The sequence below is a fragment of the Bombina bombina genome, chromosome 11, assembly GCF_027579735.1.
Source record: "Bombina bombina isolate aBomBom1 chromosome 11, aBomBom1.pri, whole genome shotgun sequence".
NCBI lineage: Eukaryota > Metazoa > Chordata > Amphibia > Anura > Bombinatoridae > Bombina > Bombina bombina.
The window spans coordinates 126335233-126358013 of NC_069509.1; the positions used below are offsets into that span (position 1 = coordinate 126335233).

At 39.0% G+C, this 22781-nt stretch overlaps 1 protein-coding gene across 1 annotated transcript in view; it reads right to left on the minus strand.

The window, feature by feature from the left end:
• LOC128642239 (cytochrome P450 2K1) overlaps nt 1–22781 on the minus strand; it is a 249745-nt gene that overhangs the window by 214578 nt on the left and 12386 nt on the right. Inside the window, exon 2 of the mRNA XM_053694937.1 lies at nt 15021–15183. Within this exon, the coding sequence (XP_053550912.1) occupies nt 15021–15183 (163 nt within the window). The remainder of the gene's footprint in view (nt 1–15020; nt 15184–22781) is intronic.

Sequence of the window (22781 nt, forward strand, 5' to 3'; positions counted from 1 at the left end):
CACTATTTTCAAAAGGAAAATCTATTTAACTAAGGAATCTATTTTTTTTTCTCAGACCCCATTCTTCATGGGATAGAGATACTAATTTTCTGGTGGTTGCAGTAACAATTATTAGAACAATTATCTTTAGATACTGGATTATGGCTAAAGTTCTGTCAATAACGGAAGTAAGGAATTACTTCTTTTTTTTTTTTTTTTTTTTAACTTTATTTATAACAAAGACAAAGAAATTTGTTACATTGACAGTTAGCAAGTAAAAACAAATACAGGTGCCATAATAATTATAAAACATACGTACATATTTAAATAAGAGCAGTGTAAGCCAAACTAAGGCCTAGATTTAGAGTTCGGCGGTAGCCGTCAAAACCAGCGTTAGAGGCTCCTAACGCTGGTTTTGGCCGCCCGCTGGTATTTGGAGTCAGTGATTAAAGGGTCTAACGCTCACTTTACAGCCGCGACTTTTCCATACCGCAGATCCCCCTACGCCATTTGCGTAGCCTATCTTTTCAATGGGATCTTTCTAACGCTGGTATTTAGAGTCGTTTCTGCAGTGAGCGTTAGAGCTCTAACGACAAGATTCCAGCCGCCTGAAAAAAGCAGGAGTTAAGAGCTTTCTGGCTAACGCCGGTTCATAAAGCTCTTAACTACTGTACCCTAAACTACACTAACACCCATAAACTACCTATGTACCCCTAAACCGAGGTCCCCCCACATCGCCGCCACTCGATTAAAATTTTTAACCCCTAATCTGCCGACCGCCACCTACGTTATACTTATGTACCCCTAATCTGCTGCCCCTAACCCCGCCGACCCCTATATTATATTTTTTAACCCCTAACTTGCCCCACACAACGTCGCCGCAAGCTACTTAAAATAATTAACCCCTAATCTTCCGACCGCAAATCGCCGCCACCTACGTTATCCCTATGTACCCCTAATCTTCTGCCCCTAACATCGCCGACCCCTATGTTATATTTATTAACCCCTAATCTGCCCCCCACAACGTCGCCGACACCTACCTACACTTATTAACCCCTAATCTGCCGAGCGGACCTGAGCGCTACTATAATAAAGTTATTAACCCCTAATCCGCCTCACTAACCCTATCATAAATAGTATTAACCCCTAATCTGCCCTCCCTAACATCGCCGACACCTACCTTCAATTATTAACCCCTAATCTGCCGACCGGAGCTCACCGCTATTCTAATAAATGTATTAACCCCTAAAGCTAAGTCTAACCCTAACACTAACACCCCCCTAAGTTAAATATAATTTTTATCTAACGAAATAAATTAACTCTTATTAAATAAATGATTCCTATTTAAAGCTAAATACTTACCTGTAAAATAAATCCTAATATAGCTACAATATAAATTACATTTATATTATAGCTATTTTAGGATTAATATTTATTTTACAGGCAACTTTGTATTTATTTTAACCAGGTACAATAGCTATTAAATAGTTAAGAACTATTTAATAGTTACCTAGTTAAAATAATTACAAATTTACCTGTAAAATAAATCCTAACCTAAGTTATAATTAAACCTAACACTACCCTATCAATAAAATAATTAAATAAACTACCTACAATTACCTACAATTAACCTAACACTACACTATCAATAAATTAATTAAACACAATTGCTACAAATAAATACAATTAAATAAACTATCTAAAGTACAAAAAATAAAAAAGAACTAAGTTACAGAAAATAAAAAAATATTTACAAACATAAGAAAAATATTACAACAATTTTAAACTAATTACACCTACTCTAAGCCCCCTAATAAAATAACAAAGACCCCCAAAATAAAAAATTCCCTACCCTATTCTAAAATACAAAAATTACAAGCTCTTTTACCTTACCAGCCCTGAACAGGGCCCTTTGCGGGGCATGCCCCAAGAATTTCAGCTCTTTTGCCTGTAAAAAAAAACATACAATACCCCCCCCCAACATTACAACCCACCACCCACATACCCCTAATCTAACCCAAACCCCCCTTAAATAAACCTAACACTAAGCCCCTGATGATCTTCCTACCTTGTCTTCACCATGCCAGGTTCACCGATCCGTCCTGGCTCCAAGATCTTCATCCAACCCAAGCGGGGGTTGGCGATCCATAATCCGGTGCTCCAAAGTCTTCCTCCTATCCGGCAAGAAGAGGACATCCGGACCGGCAAACATCTTCTCCAAGCGGCATCTTCTATGTTCTTCCATCCAATGACGACCGGCTCCATCTTGAAGACCTCCAGCGCGGATCCATCCTCTTCTTCCGACGACTAGACGACGAATGACGGTTCCTTTAAGGGACGTCATCCAAGATGGCGTCCCTCGAATTCCGATTGGCTGATAGGATTCTATCAGCCAATCGGAATTAAGGTAGGAATTTTCTGATTGGCCAATCAGATTGAGCTCGCATTCTATTGGCTGTTCCGATCATGGATGAAGATCTTGGAGCCAGGACGGATCGGTGAACCTGGCATGGTGAAGACAAGGTAGGAAGATCATCAGGGGCTTAGTGTTAGGTTTATTTAAGGGGGGTTTGGGTTAGATTAGGGGTATGTGGGTGGTGGGTTGTAATGTTGGGGGGGGGGTATTGTATGTTTTTTTTTACAGGCAAAAGAGCTGAAATTCTTGGGGCATGCCCCGCAAAGGGCCCTGTTCAGGGCTGGTAAGGTAAAAGAGCTTGTAATTTTTGTATTTTAGAATAGGGTAGGGAATTTTTTATTTTGGGGGTCTTTGTTATTTTATTAGGGGGCTTAGAGTAGGTGTAATTAGTTTAAAATTGTTGTAATATTTTTCTTATGTTTGTAAATATTTTTTTATTTTCTGTAACTTAGTTCTTTTTTATTTTTTGTACTTTAGATAGTTTATTTAATTGTATTTATTTGTAGCAATTGTGTTTAATTAATTTATTGATAGTGTAGTGTTAGGTTAATTGTAGGTAATTGTAGGTAGTTTATTTAATTATTTTATTGATAGGGTAGTGTTAGGTTTAATTATAACTTAGGTTAGGATTTATTTTACAGGTAAATTTGTAATTATTTTAACTAGGTAACTATTAAATAGTTCTTAACTATTTAATAGCTATTGTACCTGGTTAAAATAAATACAAAGTTACCTGTAAAATAAATATTAATCCTAAAATAGCTATAATATAAATGTAATTTATATTGTAGCTATATTAGGATTTATTTTACAGGTAAGTATTTAGCTTTAAATAGGAATCATTTATTTAATAAGAGTTAATTTATTTCGTTAGATAAATATTATATTTAACTTAGGGGGGTGTTAGTGTTAGGGTTAGACTTAGCTTTAGGGGTTAATACATTTATTAGAATAGCGGTGAGCTCCGGTCGGCAGATTAGGGGTTAATAATTGAAGGTAGGTGTCGGCGATGTTAGGGAGGGCAGATTAGGGGTTAATACTATTTATGATAGGGTTAGTGAGGCGGATTAGGGGTTAATAACTTTATTATAGTAGCGCTCAGGTCCGCTCGGCAGATTAGGGGTTAATAAGTGTAGGCAGGTGTCGGCGACGTTGTGGGGGGCAGATTAGGGGTTAATAAATATAACATAGGGGTCGGCGATGTTAGGGCAGCAGATTAGGGGTACATAGGGATAACGTAGGTGGCGGCGGTTTACGGAGCGGCAGATTAGGGGTTAAAAGTGTAATGCAGGGGTCAGCGATAGCGGGGGCGGCAGATTAGGGGTTAATAAGTGTAAGGTTAGGGGTGTTTAGACTCGGGGTACATGTTAGGGTGTTAGGTGCAGACGTAGGAAGTGTTTCCCCATAGGAAACAATGGGGCTGCGTTAGGAGCTGAACGCTGCTTTTTTGCAGGTGTTAGGTTTTTTTTCAGCTCAAACAGCCCCATTGTTTCCTATGGGAGAATCGTGCACGAGCACGTTTTTGAGGCCGGCCGCGTCCGTAAGCAACTCTGGTATCGAGAGTTGCATTTGCGGTAAAAATGCTCTACGCTCCTTTTTTGGAGCCTAACGCAGCATTTGTTTGAACTCTCGATACCAGAGTTAAATTTATGGTGCGGCCAGAAAAAAACCCGCGGAGCGTTAACAGCCCTTTTACCGCCAAACTCCAAATCTAGCCGTAGGAAGGCTAAAGTGTCCGTGCATAAATACAAATCTTATAAACTTGTTAGAGCGAGCATTCATATATCGGCTAAAAGATGCATAGTGTAACCGTGTAAACTTTTATCAGGTAACTAATCTTTCTTTATCTTAGCTGTATTTTAATCTTTTCACCCCCCCACCCTTCACACCCACAACAACAACAACCACTAAAACAACAACAACAACGAAAATGCCAATGAAAAAAGAAAAAAAAAAAAAAAGAAAAGGGAGAAAATAAAAAAATTAAAATTCCTCTCCGCCCACACCTCCCCCCGACCCCTCACTCAGAGTCCTCTAGCCATTCACCCGGGAAATGGCCCGCCAAGATATTCATCTGTATAAACTCTGAGTTTCTGATTGGTTTGATTCATTTTTTTTGATATATTAGGGGCAAAGATCTTACAAATATCTCCCACTTTTTAAAAAATACTGCTAAATATTTGTCTTGTGGGTATGGTATATTAATCTGTTCTATTATGAATTGATCCGTCAAAGCCCTTTTAAATTGGGCCATTGTAGGTGCAGTAGATGCTTTCCATGCTTTAAAAATAAGGTTACGTGCTGTTAATATAATAGTGTTTATTAAATTATAATTCCTAGGTATACCCTGGAATTTTACCAAGAAAAAAATCTCAATCGGAGATATTTTGTAGTCCAATTTCAAAATTACCGTCATCCAAAATATGATTTTCCCCCAGTATTGGCGAACCATTGGGCAACTCCATAAACAGTGGAATAGGTCAGCTCCTATAGCTGAACATCTAGGACAGAGAACCTTTTATTTATACCATTTAGAGAGGACAGCAGGTGTAAGATATCTCTGCAAACCAACTTTCATCTGTGACTCCCTCCATGATGTCGGGACCCAGCTCTGTTGGACTATTTTGAAACTCCCCACAATAGTATGCTCATCTATATCCGGAAATAAGGGAGCCCATCTATCTATCATCTCGTTTACTTGTAAGTTTGACGCTTTCTGATTTAACAATAGATACAAACGGGAGATTGCATATATTCCTGCTGCATAAATAGAGATCCTAGTCTGCAACTCACCTAAGGACCAATTATTTCCATATTTTGTGAGCAGCTCCTGGAGAAAATGTCTAGCTTGGAGGTAGGCATAAAACTGACGTGTACCTATATCAAACTGAGTTGCAATTTCTTGAAATAATAATGGGAATCCTCCTGCATCTCGTAATTGCCACAAGGTTTGGAGACCTTTTGCCTCCCAATCTTTGAAAATCTGGTTGGAAATGCCAGGACTAAACTCTGGGTTGCCCACTATGGGTAAATATTGTGAAACATAGGGAGAGTTACCCAGTTCTATACATAGCCTTTGCCAAGCCGTAATAACATTCTTAAAGGTGCCTAGATGAAATATGTTGGATGGGATTGAGGTGAGTGGGCAGTGTAAAAGAGCTTTCAACTGAAAGGGAGCCACCACCTGTGATTCCCAGGTACACAAAGTAATTTGCTCCTTCCCAGTTAACCAATCTAGTGCAAATCTAGCTATAATAACCAGATTGTATGTCTGGATATTAGGAAGTGCCAGACCCGCTGCTATCTTAGAGTTCATAAGCCTATGAGAGGCAATCCGTGGTCTCTTGCCGTTCCATAAAAATTTGGAGCAAGCCTTATTGTATATAGTCATCTCTTTTTTATGCAAGAACCATGGGATATTTTGTAAGATGTAGAGAAGCTTTGGGAAGATGACTGATTTGATCAGAGTCACCCGAGCAGTTAATGAAATCGGTAACCTGGTCCATTCCTCCAGCTCCCTTTTACAGGAGTCCATCACCATCCTGTGATTTAAACTATACCATTCTTCCGGGTTTCTGGATAATCTTAAGCCAAGATATGTAATCTGGAGGACCTCTCGAAAGGGATGGTTCACCTGCAGTGAGGGGTTTTTGTATATCCACATTAATTCCGACTTAGAAGTATTGATCTTAAACCCTGAGATTTCCCCAAACTCTTGGGTAATACTCTGTAGAATGGGTAATGACACTTTAAGGTTAGATAGAAATAGAAGGAGATCATCCGCATAGAGGAGAAGGACCAGCTTCTCACCTGCAAAGGAAATCCCATCAAGCTCTTGACGTAAACGTATAGCCAGTGGTTCTACGCTAAGATTAAACAAGAAAGGGGAGAGTGGACAACCTTGTCTGGTCCCTCTGAATAGATTAAATCGATTAGTGGAAGTATTATTGATAATTACCGTGGAAGAGGGAGTACTATAGATTAAACGTATATAGTTATTAAAAGAACCCGAGAACCCAAATTGATATAACACACCAAACAAATGGTCCCAGCTGACCCAATCGAAAGCCTTTTCTGCGTCGACCGTTAAAATAGCCTTATCTATACTTTCGTGAGACTCCATAGCCTTATATTTATTCCAGAAGGATTCCATCAAGATTAACGGTTTCCTCGTATTCCTTACCAGCTTACGTCCAGGCATAAAACCAGATTGATTCTCATGGACTAAATCGCCCATATGAGGTTTCAGTCGTGAGGCTACAATAGACGCGAGCAGCTTATAGTCGGTATTTAAGACCGAAATAGGTCTATAGGAACTTGGTAACTCTGGATCTTTCCCCTTTTTTTATATCAGAGAGATATTTGCAGCTGAGAAGGAGGCAGAGCACCTTGTATTCTCAGAGAAGTAAAGATTAAATAGCTTCGTTAGTATAGGTAACACCTGAGGTTGTAAAATTCTGTAGTATTCAATGGGGAGGGCATCTGGACCAGGTGCTTTATTAAGTTTTGCATTTTTAATTGCCCATGATATCTCTTCTTCAGTAATGGGTATATTAATGCTATCTCTCGCTTCTATAGATAAACGCGGTACTTTAATCTTTCCCCAAAATGCCTCTTTCTTATCCGGATTAGGAGGGACATGTTTATATAAATCCTGGAAGAAGTCAAAGAATACTTTTTCTATATCTGTGTGCCTCGTAAATCTCGTGGATCCTTGTTTGATAGCAGCAATTGTGTGTCTAGCTGAAGGTTTAATTAGCTTCGCTAAGAACTTCGCTGATCTACCTGTGAACCCGCCATATCTGGCTTTCATTCTAAGTTCTTCCTGGTCACTGGTCTGTTTCATGTGTGTATCCCGAAGTGTCTTAGCTGCAATATATTCCTCCCAACATTCTCTGGTGTGCCTGGTAATATAAGCTCTATATGTGTTCTTGACACGATTGGCTAATTGTCTAGCCAATAAACTGCGTTTTTTTGTCCAATAGAGTGTGTAAGATTTAATCTCTCCGCGTAGTACGGCCTTAGAGGCCTCCCAGAATGTCTCGATCTTATCTATGTAATTACCATTATTCCTGAGGTATTCTGTCCATTTCAGACGTAAATGGTTCTGAAATTTAATATTATTACTTAGATATCTGGGAAAAGAAATATAGTTCTTACCAGGCCGACTATGTCCGATAGTAAGATTTAATGATATCACAGCATGATCAGAAATAGTTATGTCTTCAATTCTAGTGGCCCAATTCCTAGCAAGCATTGATTCTGATATCAAAAAATAGTCAAGCCGAGAGAAAGAGCGTTGTACATGGGATACACACGTGAATGTACGAGCATCAGGGTTCTGCACTCGCCATAAATCGACCATACCCAAATGTGAGCATAACTTCTGAAAGATCCGTACTTTTCTACTTCTGCTATTTAGCGCCCTCCTGTTAGAGTTATCCAAAAGGGGGTCTGCTACCAAGTTAAAATCTCCTGCGATAATTAAATTGAGCCCTATAAATCTATGTAATTTAACGGAAAGAGCTGACCAGAAGTTATGGTCAATTTGATTAGGTCCGTATATATTACAAAGTATATATCTGATATCATTGATTTCCAATTCCAGAATTAGGAATCTCCCTTCAGGATCGGGCTCAATGTTAACTATTCGATAATCCAGTTTTTGATTCAATAGAATTGCGACCCCCCTCTTCTTCGAGGTAAATGGAGCCGCCACAACTTCCCCCACCCATTTAGATTTAAGTTTGGGAATTTCGCTAACGTTAAGGTGTAATTCCTGTAAGAGGACTATGTCGGGGTTAAATTTCCCCAAGTGTTTTATTACAGTTTTCCTTTTGATGGGTGAATTAATGCCCCCTATATTCCAAGACAATAGTTTAAGGTTATACGCCATCAACACTATTTATTTTGACGACCCTGGACGCCAGAGAAAGTACTCCCCATAACATCCCCTTTGGGGGAACCCCGGAGGCCAGCTCTAACGATGGTAAACAGGGAGGGACAGAAAGGGAGCGGGGAGAAGCAGGCGGCGGAGAAGAGGAGAGAAAGAAAGAAAGAAAAAAAAAGAAAAAAAAAAAAAAAAAAGGAACACAACACAACCCTCACAGAACCCCCCCCCCCACATAAAACCTACAGACACCATTTCTGTAACTACCATAAACCTGTATTCAGATACCATATTAACCGACTAACTACCTCTAAGTAACTAAATATTCTAATTCTGTAAACATAAACCTCTCTTTAGTAAATTAGATACTTGTTCATGGGACCCCTGCTTCCCTGCAAAAAGCCTCAGCCTCCATAACATTGTTAAGTGTATGTGTATTACCATCTTTCTGCACAATTAACTTTGCGGGGTAAATTAATCTGATATTGTAATTTTCTTTCTGTAGTCTCCCATAGAAAAAAGACATATCTCTTCTCTTGGTTAGTGTTTCCGAAGAGAAATCCTGAAACAATAGTAACTTATGAGGGCCTATGGAAAGAGGGCTACATTTCCTGTAATGTTTGAGGAATAATAATTTGTCTTGAAAGTTCACAAATTTAAAAATTACTGGCCTGTGTCTCAAGGATCAAATATATAGAGGCGCTGGTCTTGAATCTCGTATATATAGACGTATATATAGACGTACACACTGAAGAAAGAAACTTGACTTGTGATTTGCAGGAGTTAACAACAAACTAATGTGCAGTATACTCACTCCGAAAATTTCAGAGTTCAGCTTCTTCAAAAGGATTTTTGTCCCAATTTTCCCACACTGTGTTTTGGTATCTGTGGATAATGGAAATTGCACTGCAGGTAATTGTATCTTTTGCGTAATAAAATGTGCAATATACTCACTCCGATAAATTCGGAATCCGGCTCCTCAAAAGGTGATGTGTAACTTGAAATTACTTCCAAAAAGGCAGCAAAATACTTGTTGTAGCAAAACAAATATTTATTAAAACATGGTTAAAAAGCTCTTATTTATCTTGGCTCTACGCGTTTCAACGAAGGAATCGTCTTTTTCAAGAGCAGTAAAAACAATTGGAAGTGCTGCCTTTGGAGTATTACAGGTGTATTTATACAGGTAATCATTGTTCCTGTTCCGGTGATAAACACCGGAATAGGACTCACAAATAAAACATTTTAATTTTATATTTATCCCCATCCGATTGTGTTTTGAGAGTGATGCTCTTTTCATATATGCTTTCATATATGCTTAATTTTGCTACAACAAGATAAGTAAGAGCTTTGAAACGCGTAGAGCCAAGATAAATAAGAGCTTTTTAACCATGTTTTAATAAATATTTGTTTTGCTTTGAGGAGCCGGATTCCGAATTTATCGGAGTGAGTATATTGCACATTTTATTACGCAAAAGATACAATTACCTGCAGTGCAATTTCCATTATCCACAGATACCAAAACACAGTGTGGGAAAATTGGGAAAATTGGGACAAAAATCCTTTTGAAGAAGCTGAACTCTGAAATTTTCGGAGTGAGTATACTGCACATTAGTTTGTTGTTAACTCCTGCAAATCACAAGTCAAGTTTCTTTCTTCAGTGTGTACGTCTATATATACGTCTATATATACGAGATTCAAGACCAGCGCCTCTATATATTTGATCCATATTCTACTCACAGTCCGGTTGGGAGAGACTGTTAGAGGGCAGCGGTCACTTAAGAGGGGAGTATTGTGCTCTATTCTAGTCATCCTGTACATTGTGTTGTTAACATCTAACATATCTGTATAGTTTTTGATTATTACTGTGTCTCAAGACCTCGCTAGATTCACGTCGTTGGCCTATCCTATGTACCCTTTCTATCAGAAAGGGAGCAGCAGGAGCTGGGATCTGCAGGGCTTGTGGTAATGTAATGGTGACAGAATTCATTAGGTCTTGGAACTCCAGGGATTCGGGCAGACCAATCACTTTAAGATTATTGCGTCTCGATCGATCCTCAAGATCCTCAATCTTCGCTTGCAAGGAAGTGATAATTTTACTATGGGTATCCATTGTAGGATCAGCAACATTGAATCTGTCTTCCAGGTCTGAGATCCGGTTCTCAATTTCATCTAATCTAGATGAAAATTGCCTGACCTCCAAAGTGAGGTTTGATATCTCATTTCTGATCTCCTGAAATTACTTCTTGATGCAGTAATGAAAGCGGCCTACGACATTATAATAGGAGGGAACTCAGGGGGAAGGTTCTGTAATATCTGGAAGGTTTTTGTCTGCTCTCAGGGCAGTGATTTCATACAGCGAATAGAACAAATTGTAAATATTAAGCTAAGTTAGGCCTGGTGTTTGGCCGAGCGGGAGAGAGTGACACGGATGGATTTGGAGAAGGCTTTAAAGAAATAATTTTTATTTTTTTTTCTGTTTGTTTGTGTGTTTTTATTTGTTGTTTGTTGGTTTTGCTTAAAGGGATAGTACAGGAGGGTTAAATTAACACGCATATATAGATATAGCTTGTAACTGATGCTAGTACAGTTTTTTTTTCTGTTGTTTTCTTCTGTCCTTTTTGTTTTGTTTTCTTTTTTCGTTGTGATGTACAGAAACTTATTGAATATATCCAACATGTTTTATATATATTGTCATACTAAATAAAAAATTATAAAAAAAATAAAAAATTATCACAACATAAATATAAGGATAAAGAACACAGCCCTCAGTAATTTATCTCCAATTACTTACAAATGCTTTGATGAACTTTTTAGATACACAAAATTACAACCAATATAAGTAAACAGCCATTGTGGGGACACCATTTATAATCAGTCTTGCATTTAAATTGTTTTAACTAATTGTTAGTTTTTGCTACATATTTGTAATTTTAAAGTTGATGAAATATAGATATAAAATATCGAATAGAGACAAATATTATTAATTGTGATGAAATAAAAGAATACATTCTATCTAAAATTTTTGAACAAAGGATACAAAAGAGCAGATAAATCCTTTTATTGTTGTATGAAACAAATGTATATCTGAATTTTAGAAATGTTATGAATTGATCGATATAGTGTTGCAACACTTAGGGATTGTGATTTATTTTATCTTGGTATTATCATGTTTTTATTTTGAAAATAAATTGTAGAAGAATTTTTCACTTATTCTGTCCAAGGTCCAGTGTTTTCTACATATTTAGCTAACAACTTCCATACACACCTTTATCCCTTTTGCAGATTAAGCGCCTAATCTCCATACATTTTTCACATTATATAACATTAGCTTAGTGGCAGATTTATACATTAAAGTATTGCAGAGAATTTTTATTTAAAAGTTAATTTTTAAAGAACGCCGCTCCTTGCTCTACTCAGCGGGTCTGGTTTTTCCTCAGCGCATTGCGGCAACACTGTCTAGTCACAGCGTGCCCGGTCGCGCCATTAAACTGAAGGCAACTCGCTCCTGCTACTAGACCAGAGCGGGAGTGAGCTACATTCAGTTTAATGGCGCGACCGGGCACGCTGTGACTAGACAGTGTTGCCGCAATGCGCTGAGGAAAAAAACAGACCCGCTCAGTAGAGCAAGGAGCGGCGTTCTGGAAAAATTAACTTTTAAATAAAAATTCTCTGCAATACTTTAATGTATAAATCTGCCACTAAGCTAATGTTATATAATACTGCACTATATGCAGAATTATATAACATTAGTTTGTAAGTTTACTGCCTTTTTAAGGTAAACACAAGGTTGGGAGGAACAGAGGGCTAGTGCTTGCAAATCTGGGAGAGTCTGATGTTAGATTTAAAGTTTGGAAGCTGATTTACTGGTCTGGGAGTGTGATGTTAGATTTAAAGCTGTAGAGAAAAGAAAGGAAGGTAAACATTCCTGGTAAAAAAAAGTATAGGGGGGAGGAGTGGTTTGAAACACAGCAGAGGGGGAGATAAAAGATTGGAATATTATAATGAGATTTAAAAACAATTCCATAATAGCCCAACAGAAATAAGAAATAATTGCACTCAGTGTCTTGATTGGAGAGGCCATTTAGATGAATATATCTATCTATCTATGGATCTATCTCTATTTAAATAGCTTCCAAGCACCAATTAGCTTTCTAAAATTATTTGAGGAACTTCAGAATACTGACAAGTCTTCTTACATCATCTAACATGCTGTAGAACTTTAGAGAATCCTGCTTAATATGCTCCTACCCCTTTAAAATCCATGGATGATTAGACAGGCATGTGTTACATATTATTTTGATTCCTAAAGATTAAAGGGACATACTTAAAAGCATTTATGCCAAAATATGTCTATTGTATTGCACTCACGGCATTTTAATTTTGAGTTTTGTCCCTTTAAGCTAAAAGTGTTCAAAACTAATAAACATACCTCCCAACATTTCAAAATTCAAAAGAGGGACAGATCCCCCCCCCCCCCCCCCCCCGGCGGCAAACATTTGAACCACTGGTATAGCTATGTGAGCTCTGTATTTAATTAGCATTTGCAGAGACAGTGCTAAATATTTTTATCTTAATTGGACATTTAATAATAGATTCTTTAAAACTGCTCTCTGCATTCCCCATAAATATTCTAGATTCTGGCCTTTAGTCAGCAAAAATGCACAGTAACACACTACATAGCATACACTTATACAGGCAGATACACACACACACTACATAGCATACACTTATACATGCAGATACACACACACACTACATAGCATACACTTACATATGCAGATACACACACATACTACATAGCATACACTTATACATGCAGATACACACACACTACATAATATACACTTACACATGCAGATACACACACACACTACATAATATACACTTACACATGCAGATACACACACACACTACATAGCATACACTTACACGTGCAGATACACACACACTACATAGCATACACTTATACATGCAGATACACACACACACTACATAGCTTACACTTATACATGCAGATACACACACACACACTACATAGTATACACTTACACATGCAGATACACACACACTACAAAGTATACACTTATACATGCAGATACACACACACTACATAGCATATACTTATACATGCAGATACATACTTATACATACAGATACACACACACACACTACATATCTTACATTTATACATGCAGACACACACTACATAGCATACACTTTTATACATGCAGATACACACACACACTTATACATACAGATACACACACACACTACATAGCTTACACTTATACCTGCAGATACACACACACACACACTACATAGCATACACTTATACATGCTTACACTTATAACTGCAGATACACACACACTACATAATATACACTTACACATGCAGATACACACACACACTACATAATATACACTTACACATGCAGATACACACACACACTACATAGCATACACTTACACGTGCAGATACACACACACTACATAGCATACACTTATACATGCAGATACACACACACACTACATAGCTTACACTTATACATGCAGATACACACACACACACTACATAGTATACACTTACACATGCAGATACACACACACTACAAAGTATACACTTATACATGCAGATACACACACACTACATAGCATATACTTATACATGCAGATACATACTTATACATACAGATACACACACACACACTACATATCTTACATTTATACATGCAGACACACACTACATAGCATACACTTTTATACATGCAGATACACACACACACTTATACATACAGATACACACACACACTACATAGCTTACACTTATACCTGCAGATACACACACACACACACTACATAGCATACACTTATACATGCTTACACTTATAACTGCAGATACACACACACTACATAGCATACACTTATACATGCAGATATACACACACACACACTTATAGATACAGATAGACACACACACTACATCATATATGGGTATCTGTAATTCATGGTATGGGGTCCTGGGGTTGGCAAGCACATTAGCTGGCAGTCTGAGACTGCCACTGTTTGGTACCCTGGTGTTAGCACTGCTCATCGTATAAAACTGAAGGCATGCTAGTATTATCACCAGGGGTTAGATGTCATCACTACCAGAGGTTAGAGGTCACCATTATCTGAGGTCAGAGGGTATACAGCCTTCTCACTCCTGCTTAACCCACACACCATTCCTTTTCCACAGGGAATCTAACAGGTATATAATCCTGGGAGTATGGACACAATAGAATTTAAAAAAGAAAAGGCATTGGGCAATGCAGGACTGATGGCTAGCAACCCGGGACCCCTAAAATCAGGACTGTCCCGCGAAAATTGGGACAGTTGGGGGGTATGAATAAATGCATGTTTGTGAACAACTTTTTGAGTATCGGTTGCTCACTGACTGAAGGACAATTTACCCAGCTTTATTGATAATGGACACAACGCTACACACATAACAACAAAATGCATAGAAACATATGTTGTTCCCTAACAACTGATTTCTCACTGGTTAAGGACAACTCTAAAAACTTTGCTAGGGGTAGTGAAATGCTTCCATAGACATAAAAACAGAAACATAGTTTTATGAAGTAAAGAAACATCCAAATAACTGCATTACATTTTAAAATACTTGTAGATGCAACCCAGAATAAAAAATATGTTAGTGTCACTTTAAATATCTATGATCCAATGATGTTTAGTTACCATTTCCTTTTACTAGGTTTGTAAATATCGGCATGTCTGCTCTATCTCCAAAGTCATCAGCCTGTGTGACTAGAGCATCTTTCACTGTTTTGTATCCAGAAAGCACCACCATCTTCATTGGACCAAAATGTACAGTAAATACATCTCCATATGTTTCAGACATCTGTAATACAAAACGTTTGTGGTAATTTTAAGTTTTTTTGTTGTGGAAATGATTTTATTGAATTATAATAAATACGTATGACAATCAAAATGGTTGACATGACGACAATGAGAGATCTCTTCCTGTCATGTGACATAAAGGTCTTATTGTAATATATCATAGCAAAGCAAACACATTGTATGCATTTTTTAAAACCTATGTAACCCATTAGAAGAGATGCCAATTACAAGTATCATGTGGTGTTCTGGGTTTGATTATCAATGATTAATTGCAAAATGCATTAAGATTTTTTTACCCATCTCTGTGTAATATTGTGTTTTTTTAATATTGTCAACTAAAAACAAGTGAGGAGTGCATGGACTAGGATATACAGTATGTTTAAATTTGTACGACTGATTGAATTACATATACAGTAAAAGCGGGAAATCTCATTGAAGGGACAGTAAACTTTTTTTTCACAGGGATGTTGAACAGTAAATATATGCTAGACATAATGATGTATTCAAAGCAAAGATTAGGGTTTCTCGCAGAAATTATTTACTTACTGCTTGTGCACTCATGGCACAAATGTTTGTAAAAGTTTCTCTGAGATTCCCTTTGTTCAGAAATAGCAGACATATATGGCTTTGCCATGCTTTTTGGTAATTAGAAGACCGCTAATTGCAGATGCACACTACACTTCTATTATTCCCAGCAGTGAAGGGGTTAATTAGGTAGCTTAAAATGTGAAAGTTAGCTTTAGTGTAGAGATTAGCCTCCTAGCTGACACTCCCCACCCCCTGATCCCTACCTGATCCCTCCCAGACAGCTCTCTTCCCTCCCCCACCCCCACTGGTCACCCACATCTTAAAGGGACATAAAACAACTTGGAATAGAAACAAAATAATATAATATGTACTTTAATTACTTTACCTGCAAATTGATACTGCAGTGTCTCGCCATTAACCCTTTCTTTTTAGTTTCTGAATTGTAAAGCTCTAACTCCTCCCACACAATTCCTTTTATGGCTGTATCTACAGTATGTTTATTGTTCTTTTGGTGGAATGCAAAAGTGAATAGGGATTATCTGATGGAGCATGCCTAGAATCTGTGAACGTAGTTAGTACAATGCCTGTGTCTAAACACTGATAAGAGGGGTGGAGTTAGCTGCTCCAGCCAGCTTAGCTATGTAATTAATTTTGCTTATTTTTGAAAACTATTTTAAAATACTTGCCAGCAATTTTTTTTTAAAACAAATTATGCAAACTATTTTAAATGAATTAGCCCTTTTAGGATATGCACAGATCTCAACCTGTTTTATGGAACTTTAAGTACTGGCAGACAGTCTGCCAATAAAAAAAAAACAAAACCTTTTTTTTTATATACATTTTTTATTTTTTTTCTGCAGTGTAGGGTTGCCCTAACACTCAAACTTCAGTACCTGAAAAAAAATGTTTAGTTTTTTAAATATATCTATTTTTTACTATTCTATAACGTAGTGTGTCCCCCCACCCACAATCTTTATTGTAGGGTTCCCCAAACCCCATTTCCCGTAGTGTAGCTGCCCCATCCCTCCCTGTCCCTTTAAAAAAAATATTTCCTAGCAGAGGGCCCCTCCCACTTCCTCCAGCTCCCTCCTGCCTCCCCTGCTTGGCCGCCCACCCGCCTCCCGCCCACACCTCCCTCCGGCTCCAGCAGAAGATTGTTACAGACGGTGACACACACAGTGTCACAGTCTGTAATGATCAGGCATCTGCCCTCATATGGAGGTGGAGCACCAATCGTGCTCCGGCTCCATATGCGGGAGATGCCTGAAGCTTCAGGAGCTCCAGATCTCGGCTTTAACTTAACAGCTGAGATTGCTGGAGCATCCTGAAGAGACGACATATATATATACGTTGTGCGGTACTATAGCCAAAGTACTGCACAACGTATATATACGTCGTTTTGGGTGAAAGCGTTAATGGGATATGAAACCCAATTTTTTTTCTTTCATCCAGCATGCGCTACCCAGGTGCAAATATTTTGCACTCTTATTAAAAAGGAAGCCATTCCTTTAATAAAGCAAATTTGGAGACTCCTCTGCTCCTTGGTTCTGTGTAGCATATTGGTTGCTATACAGGGGAGTTTATGGTACCACATGAATGAATTAAGAATTTTTTGAAATTTGAAAATTGTTCTATCTGAGAGATGGATTGGCAAGGCCTGGAAAAAATATAAAAATCAAGGGGATAACCATGATAAAGATTTGTTTTTCTATGCCCACAATAAACTTTCAACATCTCGCTTTAAGGTGTCATAGGTAAAATGTAACCGTTTGGTATGGTCTAGAGTCACATGGACTTCCAGATATTTGATAGCTTCCTGTGGAATTTTGCTTTAATGTGGGATAATTCTGAATGTGACCGAAACAAGGCACATAATACTACTATACAAGTGCTCACTGGACAAAACAAGGGACATAATACTACTGTACAAATGCTCACTGGCCGAAACAAGGCACTTAATACTACTGTACAAGTGCTCACTGGCCGAAACAAGGCACATAATACTACTGTACAAATGCTCAGTAGCCGAAACAAGGCACATAATACTACTGTATAAGTGCTCACTGGCCGAAACAAGGCACATAATACTGCAGTACAAGTGCTCACTGGCTGAAACAAGGCACATAATACAACTGTATACGTGATCACTGGCTGAAACAAGGCACATAATACTACTGTATAAGTGCTCACTGGCCAAAACAAGGCACATAATACTACTGAACAAGTGCTCACTGGCCGAAACAAGGCACATAATACTACTGTATACGTGATCACTGGCCAAAACAAGGCACATAATACTACTGTATAAGTGCTCACTGGCCAAAACAAGGCACATAATACTACTGTATAAGTGCTCACTGGCCAAAACAAAGCACATAATACTGCAGTACAAGTGCTCACTGGCCAAAACAAGGCACATAATACTACTGTACAAAAGCTCACTGGCCAAAACAAGGCACACAATACTACTGTACAAGTGTTCACTGGCCGAAACAAGGCACATAATACTACTGTATAAGTGCTCACTGGCCAAAACAAGGCACATAATACTACTGTACAAGTGCTCACTGGCCAAAACAAGGCACATAATACTACTGTACAAGTGCTCACTGGCCAAAACAAGGCACACAATACTACTGTACAAGTGCTCACTGGCCGAAACAAGGCACATAATACTACTGTACAAGTGCTCACTGGCCAAAACAAGGCACATAATACTACTGTACAAGTGCTCACTGGCCAGAACAAGGCACATAATACTACTGTACACGTGCTCACTGGCTAAAACAAGGCACATAATACTACTGTACAAGTGCTCACTGACCAAAACAAGGCACATAATACTACTGTACAAGTGCTCACTGACCGAAACAAGGCACATAATACTACTGTACAAATGCTCACTGGCTGAAACAAGGCACATAATACTACTGTACAAGTGCTCACTGGCCAGAACAAGGCACATAATACTACTGTACACGTGCTCACTGGCTAAAACAAGGCACATAATACTACTGTACAAGTGCTCACTGACCAGAACAAGGCACATAATACTACTGTACAAGTGCTCACTGACCGAAACAAGGCACATAATACTGCTGTACAAGTGCTCACTGGCCAAAACAAGGCACATAATACTACTGTACAAATGCTCACTGGCCAAAACAAGGCACTTAATACTACTGAACAAGTGCTCACTGGCCAAAACAAGGCACATAATACTACTATACAAGTGCTCACTGGCCGAAACAAGGCACATAATACTACTGTACAAGTGCTCACTGGCCGAAACAAGGCACATAATACTGCAGTACAAGTGCTCACTGACCAAAACAAGGCACATAATACTACTGTACAAGTGCTCACTGGCCAAAACAAGGCACATAATACTACTGTACAAGTGCTCACTGGCCGAAACAAGGCACATAATACTACTGTACAAGTGCTCACTGGCCGAAACAAGGCACATAATACTACTGTACAAGTGCTCACTGGCCGAAACAAGGCACGTAATACTACTGTACAAGTGCTCACTGACCGAAACAAGGCACATAATACTGCTGTACAAGTGCTCACTGGTCAAAAAAAGGCACATAATACTACTGTATAAGTGCTCAGTGGCCAGAACAAGGCACACATAATACTACTGTACAAATGCTCACCTGCTGAAACAAGGCACATAATACTGCTGTACAAGTGCTCACTGGTCAAAAAAAGGCACATAATACTGCTGCACAAGTGCTCACTGGCCAGAACAAGGCACACATAATACTACTGTACAAATGCTCACCTGCTGAAACAAGGCACTTAATACTACTGTACAAGTGCTCACTGACCGAAACAAGGCACATAATACTACTGTACAAATGCTCACTGGCTGAAACAAGGCACTTAATACTACTGTACAAGTGCTCACTGGCCAAAACAAGGCACATAATACTACTGTACAAATGCTCACTGGCCAAAACAAGGCACATAATACTACTATACAAGTGCTCACTGGCCGAAACAAGGCACATAATACTACTGTACAAATGCTCACTGGCTGAAACAAGGCACTTAATACTACTGTACAAGTGCTCACTGGCCAAAACAAGGCACATAATACTACTGTACAAATGCTCACTGGCCAAAACAAGGCACATAATACTACTATACAAGTGCTCACTGGCCAAAACAAGGCACATAATACTACTGTACAAATGCTCACTGGCCAAAACAAGGCACTTAATACTACTGTACAAGTGCTCACTGGCCAAAAAAAGGCACATAATACTACTGTACAAGTGCTCACTGGCCAAAAAAGGCACATAATACTACTGTACAAGTGCTCACTGGCCAAAACAAGACACATCATACTATTGTATAAGTGCTCACTGGCCGAAACAAGGCACATAATACTACTGTACAAGTGCTCACTGGCCGAAACAAGGCACATAATACTACTGTACAAGTGCTCACTGGCCGAAACAAGGCACATAATACTACTGTACAAGTGCTCACTGGCCAAAACAAGGCACATAATACTACTGTACAAGTGCTCACTGGCCAGAACAAGGCACATAATACTACTGTACACGTGCTCACTGGCTAAAACAAGGCACATAATACTACTATACAAGTGCTCACTGGCTGAAACAAGGCACATAATACTACTGTACAAGTGCTCACTGACCAAAACAAGGCACATAATACTACTGTACAAGTGCTCACTGACCGAAACAAGGCACATAATACTACTGTACAAATGCTCACTGGCTGAAACAAGGCACATAATACTGCTGTACAAGTGCTCACTGGCCAGAACAAGGCACATAATACTACTGTACACGTGCTCACTGGCTAAAACAAGGCACATAATACTACTGTACAAGTGCTCACTGACCAGAACAAGGCACATAATACTACTGTACAAGTGCTCACTGACCGAAACAAGGCACATAATACTGCTGTACAAGTGCTCACTGGCCAAAACAAGGCACATAATACTACTGTACAAATGCTCACTGGCCAAAACAAGGCACATAATACTACTGAACAAGTGCTCACTGGCCAAAACAAGGCACATAATACTACTATACAAGTGCTCACTGGCCGAAACAAGGCACATAATACTACTGTACAAGTGCTCACTGGCCGAAACAAGGCACATAATACTACTATACAAGTGCTCACTGGCCGAAACAAGGCACATAATACTACTGTACAAGTGCACACTGGCCGAAACAAGGCACATAATACTGCAGTACAGGTGCTCACTGACCAAAACAAGGCACATAATACTACTGTACAAGTGCTCACTGGCCGAAACAAGGCACATAATACTACTGTACAAGTGCTCACTGGCCGAAACAAGGCACATAATACTACTGTACAAGTGCTCACTGGCCGAAACAAGGCACATAATACTACTGTACAAGTGCTCACTGGCCGAAACAAGGCACATAATACTACTGTACAAGTGCTCACTGACCGAAACAAGGCACATAATACTGCTGTACAAGTGCTCACTGGTCAAAAAAAGGCACATAATACTACTGTATAAGTGCTCAGTGGCCAGAACAAGGCACACATAATACTACTGTACAAATGCTCACCTGCTGAAACAAGGCACATAATACTGCTGTACAAGTGCTCACTGGTCAAAAAAAGGCACATAATACTGCTGCACAAGTGCTCACTGGCCAGAACAAGGCACACATAATACTACTGTACAAATGCTCACCTGCTGAAACAAGGCACTTAATACTACTGTACAAGTGCTCACTGACCGAAACAAGGCACATAATACTACTGTACAAATGCTCACTGGCTGAAACAAGGCACTTAATACTACTGTACAAGTGCTCACTGGCCAAAACAAGGCACATAATACTACTGTACAAATGCTCACTGGCCAAAACAAGGCACATAATACTACTATACAAGTGCTCACTGGCCGAAACAAGGCACATAATACTACTGTACAAATGCTCACTGGCTGAAACAAGGCACTTAATACTACTGTACAAGTGCTCACTGGCCAAAACAAGGCACATAATACTACTGTACAAATGCTCACTGGCCAAAACAAGGCACATAATACTACTATACAAGTGCTCACTGGCCAAAACAAGGCACATAATACTACTGTACAAATGCTCACTGGCCAAAACAAGGCACTTAATACTACTGTACAAGTGCTCACTGGCCAAAAAAAGGCACATAATACTACTGTACAAGTGCTCACTGGCCAAAAAAGGCACATAATACTACTGTACAAGTGCTCACTGGCCAAAACAAGACACATCATACTATTGTATAAGTGCTCACTGGCCGAAACAAGGCACATAATACTACTGTACAAGTGCTCACTGGCCGAAACAAGGCACATAATACTACTGTACAAGTGCTCACTGGCCGAAACAAGGCACATAATACTACTGTACAAGTGCTCACTGGCCAAAACAAGGCACATAATACTACTGTACAAGTGCTCACTGGCCAGAACAAGGCACATAATACTACTGTACACGTGCTCACTGGCTAAAACAAGGCACATAATACTACTATACAAGTGCTCACTGGCTAAAACAAGGCACATAATACTACTGTACAAGTGCTCACTGACCAAAACAAGGCACATAATACTACTGTACAAGTGCTCACTGACCGAAACAAGGCACATAATACTACTGTACAAATGCTCACTGGCTGAAACAAGGCACATAATACTGCTGTACAAGTGCTCACTGGCCAGAACAAGGCACATAATACTACTGTACACGTGCTCACTGGCTAAAACAAGGCACATAATACTACTGTACAAGTGCTCACTGACCAGAACAAGGCACATAATACTACTGTACAAGTGCTCACTGACCGAAACAAGGCACATAATACTGCTGTACAAGTGCTCACTGGCCAAAACAAGGCACATAATACTACTGTACAAATGCTCACTGGCCAAAACAAGGCACATAATACTACTGAACAAGTGCTCACTGGCCAAAACAAGGCACATAATACTACTATACAAGTGCTCACTGGCCGAAACAAGGCACATAATACTACTGTACAAGTGCTCACTGG